The sequence below is a fragment of the Photinus pyralis genome, unplaced genomic scaffold (genome assembly GCF_008802855.1).
Source record: "Photinus pyralis isolate 1611_PpyrPB1 unplaced genomic scaffold, Ppyr1.3 Ppyr1.4_LG7, whole genome shotgun sequence".
Taxonomy (NCBI): Eukaryota; Metazoa; Arthropoda; class Insecta; order Coleoptera; family Lampyridae; genus Photinus; species Photinus pyralis.
In genome coordinates this window covers 3893671-3900988 of record NW_022170738.1, presented here as the reverse complement: position 1 = coordinate 3900988, position 7318 = coordinate 3893671, and the positions used below count along the sequence as shown (strand labels likewise).

Genomic DNA, 7318 nt, shown 5'->3' with positions numbered 1-7318 from the left:
TATGATGGTTACAGAAAACGCATAGGAACATTTGTAACTTAAAGTTTGTTTAGGCAGTTCGTAAATTAATATTTCGTTTACCTAATGTTGATGTGAAATTAAGCATGCTACCAATGTGAAGAATACGCGTTAAGTTGCGCGAATTTTAATGACCCTTAACTAGCCATTTGCAGAAGTAGAATAGGCCATGGTTTATCGGTAAGCCTTTCGCATTTATATATCTTACAAATTTGAGATAAAGCGTAGGCATTATAGCACAGGTTCATTGAAATAACAACGCATACATACAGTTTCTGTTCTTTTGCCACACACTCGAGATATTCGCATAAGGATCTTGAATATCTACTGATCCGATTTATTTTAAAAAAAAACGCAATTGTGAGAGAAAACAGGTAGTGAAGATATTTATTCCTGAAAAAACTCCCAAATGTTCATATTCAAATCGTATGTACAAAAGAAAAAAACGACACTACACCACAAGTAGGTATAAACGGCCCAAAATAATATTCTTAAACACGCTGATTCTCTTCTGCCTCATGAATATAATCATCATAATAATCTTCGTTACTATCAGATTCGTCCAAGTTGACAATCACCGGTAAGATGTCTAATGTATCAATATGTTGTTCCCGTTCCCAGGCCTGGTTTATAATGCCTCTTGTATGATCAAAATATCTTTTCCATTTTTCCGGTGTAACCTAAACATTCAAGTTATTAAGTACTGTTTCACAAAACAGCATATAAAGAGGTTACTTTGTGCAGTGCCTCATTCCATAAAGACAAAACGGCACTGTGTGTGACAGGCAGAATTGAACCGATCCTTGCATCGTAATGCCGTTTGCATTCTGACCATACCATTTCGATTGGATTATACTCGCAGTGATATGGAGGAAGTCTCAAAACACGATGACCATGTTGTAATGCTAATTCGTTCAATCTGTAAAAATCAACGTGGAGTGAAAAAAAACCATAACAATCAGCTTCCTATCCAAAGGTCTACCTAACTGCAACCAAACATTTAATTATCAGCGATGCCTACCTAAATAGTTTTGGTGGTATATGATTTTTCACTACTTCCCAGATCTGATCTTGCATCATTGTTGGTGCAAATGTAATGTCTCGTGATGTTAGCCACTCTATAAGTGACATTTTTGTCCAGCATTGATTTGGACTTTTTTCTACCAATCCTGAATGGTAAGAAGCGTTGTCCATAATTATAAGAGAAGGTTCATCCAAGTTCGGGAGCAATTGTTGTTCAAACCACTTCTCAAAGTTAAGGCAATTCATGGAGTCATGATAGTCTCCGCGGACTTGCTACCAGATTTAAAAATTAGACTTGCGTTTGGTACAAATCCATCTTCTGATCCTGCATGGAGTATTATATACCGGACCCCTTCACCACTTTTTTTTCTAACTGTTTTGAGAGTACCATCTTGCCAGCTTCTTCTAAAAGACCCTTTACTGTATATCCAGGTTTCGTCTAAAACCACAGGTCGTAATGGAAAGAGTGACGTTTCGTTGTGTTTAAAGTCTCTCAAAAATTGTAGTCTTCTTTGAGCTATATAGAGCTGTTCCATTAAAAATAATCTATTAGAAACGGTGCATCTCCGCCACGTGAATTTCAGCTTCTTCAAACTGCGGGACAAAGAGGTAGCAGATATTTCTACGCCATCAAGTCGTTGAAGATTACTGTGTAAAGAACGGAGTGTAACATTCTCACCTATAAAATCAATTCCATAAGTGTTCTCGCGAACGTCTTCATTTGAAGCAAATCTTCCCTTAGAACATAAAGAATGTTATTTACCTGTGGCATAAATCCGTGTCCTTATTACATGTTCATGTATTTCATGCAGCGGAGGTCCGTGAGATAAACTAATAGCCACACTTTTTTGCGATTTGTAATCGTCATCTTTTTTAACACCTCTTGTACTAATTCTTTTTACAGTCCACAACGATACACCCAGGGCAGCACAAACCCTCTGTGATTAAGTAAGCATATGATTATAGCAAACGCATAGGAAACACTTACATCATATACTGCGCTTACGGGTGTTAAAGTTTTGCCTGCTTCTTTTTCCCCTTGGAAGTACTGAATCAACTTCAAAATCAAACTTTGCTCACCTTCTGTGTATCGGTTCGTCATATTTACCTAATTGTAACGGTAATGACCTAAATTCATGATATGAGCGAATCGAACCTTTATGTAAAATTTTTAAAATACTTGTCTGTTAACGGCGTTGCTGCACTGTGGACTTGCCTAAGCGTTTTCAACTTTGATGATATTTACTTCACTTTTAACACAAACTACCTAATCAAAAGGCATTTAACACTGGAAATCTGTCTATAACGAAAATCGTTTGACGGATTGATATTATTGACAGATCAATAATTGGTTTATTTGTCACGACTTACGTTAATGACGTAATTTTTTTGTCTCAATCGATTTAAATGTAATGAAGAGAGAATCACATTTATGACGCCAGGTTCAGCACCAGTGAAACAAAGTATAGTGGTTTTTTCACTTATTCATTTTCGAACCAATTATCGCATTATCCTTTCCCATATGACTAGTTTGACGTCTGTCAATAATTGATTAGTTTGATGAATTTCTTGTTCGTTAAATTGTCCTGCCGAATTACACTCGAGGTTTGTATTGAAACCGAGTAAATTTGGGTTGTTGCAATTCAAATCTGTTTCCTTTTAGCAATTGAACTCGAAAAACTGTCAACCTAAAAATGCTCCACCTGCGGTGTCGCATTTTTATTAGTTGACAGTTTCGTCTAATTGCTAGGCAACAGATTTTCATTACCTAAACAACCCAAATTTACTCGGTAAAATACAAACCTCTTGTGCAATTATAAGTGAAAATTCTACTATATGTAGCATCTATGGTAAAACAACCCACTAAACTTCGACAACCTGTAAATTTCCTATGATACGTCATACCCAAACCACTCAACCCCTATAAATCTCAAAATCTCTCATATTTTGAATTTATATTTGTTGTGTGCAGTCAAATCAGCTCAAGCAAGAGCGCCACGTTTTTAAGTTCAGGGTAAAAAAGGACCAAATTTCTGTAAAGAATTTAGAATTTGTTTTTGTATTGAGCTAGCCCTCGGTAACTTTGAAAAAATTTATCATTACAGGAGAAAGTCAATTTTAAGTAGTACAATCAAACTGTTGCACTGGTGCCCACCATAGATATGAAAATTCTATTTATAAAAAAAGCATGAATACTAATTTTTTATTATTTATATAGGGCTTTTTTTGGTCTACACACAGATAAATAGCAGCAGGTGACAAAAATTGATAAACGTAGACATGCCCTTAGGCGGACAAAGGGAAGTAACTCAGGTATTAGTCATAAATTTCTATCTGTCAATATTGTTGCCATAGTCCATTTTTCGAATAGTTCGAAAAATGAAAAGAAAACATTTCATAAAGTTTACCACACTGACTGTACAAAAATAAACCCCTAAAGCGGATCTAAAAAAGCGGCATTGGATTTGGTACATTTTCAATAGGTACCGCCTTAAAAAAATCCCTAGCTTGACATTAAATAATCAAGTTACTGTTTCCATAGCAGACGCAGATTATCATTAGAACAAATTCGTGTAGAGCTGGTTGCCTATTGTAGCCATCTATTTCATGCATTTGTTCCGTTTTTTAAGTATACCTACAAAGCCGCCAAAAAGAGGTCTCGTTGACCTTGGATGTCTTTGAGTGTAATTAGATACCGCACAAATTGAGTTCATTGACCTTGGATGACTTCGTACATGTAATTTGACACCGTAAAATTGTATGGCGTAAAAATGTAATTTAACACCACGATTCACTGACCTTGAATGACGTGATTCGAAATCGTATAAAAATGCAGTCATTAACCTTGACATTGTAATTATCCATAAAAAAAATAGGGCCATGGACGTTGGGTAACGCTGAAAATGTGATTTGGCACCACAAGAATTAAGGGCATTGACCTTGGATGGCCTCGAACATGTAATTTGGCCCCGCAAAAAAATGAGAACATTGACCTTGAATGCCCTTCGAATTTAACACCACTACATTTGATGTCATTGACCTTGAATAATTTTGCAAAAGTAATTTGACTCCCCAGAAAAAGAAATAAGGACACTAAAACTTGTCCTTTGAGCTTTACCTCGCTCTATTTTTCAGTCACCGCTACGTGACACGTGACCTTCACCTTGACACACAAGGTCACTTTGACCTACTTTCCAAGGTTTAAACAAAATGTGACCAAGAGTTTGGTGGTTGTCGTGCTCAGGGACCGACGGGGAGCTCTGTCGCATAATAGATCAAGTAGAGTATACTATGAACCGCGTATATCCTTGGGCATGACGTATGACCGATTAAAAAAAATGGTTTAATATTCAGACGACGGCAGTCAACTGTTAATCCCCCTTTTAAAGCTAAAGGCGATTATTACTGCGAGTGTATTGATATAAGAACAGTAATAATTTGAGGTGTGTTAGTAGATTATGACAGTAAAAGAAATGTTATGATTACTGTTAAAGTAATGTTAATCTCAAATATTGTATTTAGCCAGATGTTTGTATGCAATTCAGTCTTGATTTGTCAGTTTCATTCAGGCAGGTTGAATGTAAGATTTCTGAGGTTTGTGCATTTATGATTCTTTGCCACATTGACTGCTTGCTCCAGCTACTTGGAGTCGGTTGTCGCGTCTATTCACTGTGCCCGACTGTAATTTTTCACTTAGTTCCTAAATATTGTCTAAATTCGTCACCTCCTACCAGTTGACAAAGCAATGACAACGCTGAAACGATTGACTTTTTTTATCAGAAAAAAAGCTATGTGGGAAGATAATCTGCAATAGTATTTCTTTTGAAGGTTTCAATCCTGTGATTTTCTGTTTCATACAATTCTTGGCTGCATCTTCGGTAAGTGCAAGTGTTTAACTTGTGATCAATTTGATACCAGTGGTCAAATTTTGCAAGTGTTCCGGATTTAAAATGGCAAGTTCACGTTTAGTAAAATTCAATGTGTGATAATATGTACCCAAGTCGACAGGTCCCGCGCTAACAAAAACGGGAAAAACACGAACTCGGAACACCAGCGTAGTAATACAAACCTCACACCTAGCCTTACACTCAACAATGGCCGGCTTTTCTACGTTCTGAAAAATGCACTCACTCGTACCCAAGCGTTTTGTCTGAACTTATTGAATTTGAAAAGCAAAAGAAAGCATATTGAATAATTTGTCAAAAGTGTAAAATGAATCAAATATGCCGAAAGAGCAGACATAATACATTTAAAGCCAAAAAAATGCCATGTTCTTCTAGGACATCGAAAAAAAAAACTCAGCCGAAGAACATTCCCAATCCCTGTTTACAGAGGATAAGTAGAGAGGGAATGGATAGCCAGATAGATTTCAAAGCTATTCCACTTTGTGAAATAATTCCGAAGTTTTGACATAAGTACATGAAATACATTGTTAATTAACCCGGCCTTCTCCAGTCCAGAAGGGATCTGAAGGATCTGGATACGGTAACCTTAGACTAAAGTTCTATTCGAAATGAATGCCGCTAACTATCTTTATCACTTATTCGGCATTTACCTCTGCACTCAAATAAGGCAGATTTATACACAAAGAATTGAAGTCGCTAATCAATCTAAATGAGAAAATTAATAACTGGCTCAAAAATAGGAATAAAACTTATATTGAAAGCAAATAAAACCAAATTCAAGGAGTATTTTAGTTTTAGGCAACTTATAGGAGACTGCATGAAAACGAGGTTTTACAATTTTCGCAAAAGTGAAAGAGGAAACGAAGGTGAAATATCTTCGGATGTTTTTGCGGTGTCTCTAGAACTACTTGTCTATGTTTGATTTCATGAGCTTAGTAGGCGAGTTAGTAGGTCATTGCTCTGGAGGGTTATAAATCAATAATTGTATCTTGGTACAAATGGTAAAAGCTGAAAAGTAAATCCTTAAACGGTATTAAAATTTCGAAAAATCGTAGATGTAAAACGAGACTTGATATAAAACCTTGAATGCCAGTTTATAAATAAAATTTAATGAAAGAAGTTGGTAACATACAGACCCTGATCATTTGTGTCATTCTTCGTTTCGCCCTAGCCTAATTGTCGTTAAACTCTACACCTATATTGGATTGAGTGCTTAAAAGCACAATATAGGATCGTTTGAGGATTCAATTCCTATACCACTAGACTCTCGAATGCATATGAATAATTCATCCCTTAATCCAAATTACTAGTCCAAACGTGAACTACCCAGATATAGAACCTTTTTTTATTATTGCTAAACTTTAAAATAGATGTTCAGGTAAGGAAATCCGATGATGACACGTAAATTATAATACCTAGATGCTCCAATTCCTGGTGTGATTGAACAAGTTTGTGAAAGCAGCAGCAGATGTGGATTACTTGATGCACTTAGTGAGATGAGAAGCGTCCGTGATTGCATTCAAATTATAATTTTGATCTACGCATTACGTTAAAACTTGTACAACTCGTCTCTCGTTATTACGTTCAACTAAAAAGCTCAAGCCGCAAAAAATGTTTTCAGCGGATTCAATTGAAGTTTTGGTACGTTTAACTAATTACGTAACTTCGAGATGTTGAGGCCATACACGGCCGCTTGTGTATTTATTTATTCCAGTCGTAAAATGTAGCTACGGGGTGCGTTACCATATTTGTATTTACACTCGTTTCCCCTAGTGACTATTTTAAGAGTGCCCAGCGTGTTGCTTGTTACAGAGGCGTCTAACTTAATGTTATTGATTGCACGTTCCACGTTAATTGCAAAGTCAAACTTTGGAGGTAGCCACGCTAATTTACTAAATGTGCACACTATACTTACATGCTTATGTACTCTCGGAATTATATTGTACACAAAAGCTGTATGTACAACGGAGAGTTGAGTTCTCCGTGGAGCCATAGATAATATTAACATGTAGCAGTTTGTTAACAAACTATGGACAGAAATATTTATTGCTAGTTTGCCCATCAAAATGAATTACAGCTGAGCTTTGACGTAGCTATAAACTGTTTCTCATTCTCATTAACTACTGCTGTTTTCAACCTTTCGATAATAAATGTAATGGTTAATTTAATGAAAATCGATTCTCACGTTAACAGGGTTCTGGGTATATTATTATCAACGCCCTCATATTCTCTTCGAAAGTTATGGAAAAATAATATTTAGTTGATTTTTTTGACACCCTGAAGGCGTAATTATGAAAAGAGCGCGAAACAATAAATCTCATTTACTTTTGCATTCCCACGCCGACACGCCAACGTAATGTTACGTAGAAGTC

General features: G+C 36.2%; 1 protein-coding gene across 1 annotated transcript; it reads right to left on the bottom strand.

Annotated features, from left to right (window-relative positions):
- Positions 1 to 509: 509 nt before the first annotated feature.
- On the bottom strand, positions 510 to 2215 carry LOC116175522. The gene is made up of 6 exons (XM_031493683.1): positions 2030 to 2215; positions 1833 to 1979; positions 1668 to 1778; positions 1040 to 1314; positions 754 to 937; positions 510 to 698 (listed from the first exon to the last, which is right to left on the bottom strand). The coding sequence occupies exons 1-6, from the start codon at positions 2141 to 2143 to the stop codon at positions 510 to 512; spliced, it is 1020 nt and encodes a 339-aa protein (XP_031349543.1). The 5' UTR covers positions 2144 to 2215.
- Positions 2216 to 7318: the final 5103 nt, after the last annotated feature.

Excerpts from the sequence above, each read along its gene's own strand:
- LOC116175522 (XM_031493683.1), bottom strand. The coding sequence starts at position 2,143 with ATGACGAACCGATACACAGAAGGTGAGCAAAGTTTGATTTTGAAGTTG. Across the intron at positions 1,779-1,832 it reads TGCATGAAATACATGAACAT|GGAAGATTTGCTTCAAATGA; the intron begins GTAATAAGGACA and ends TTATGTTCTAAG. Across the intron at positions 1,315-1,667 it reads ATCTTCAACGACTTGATGGC|CAAGTCCGCGGAGACTATCA; the intron begins GTAGAAATATCT and ends TAAATCTGGTAG.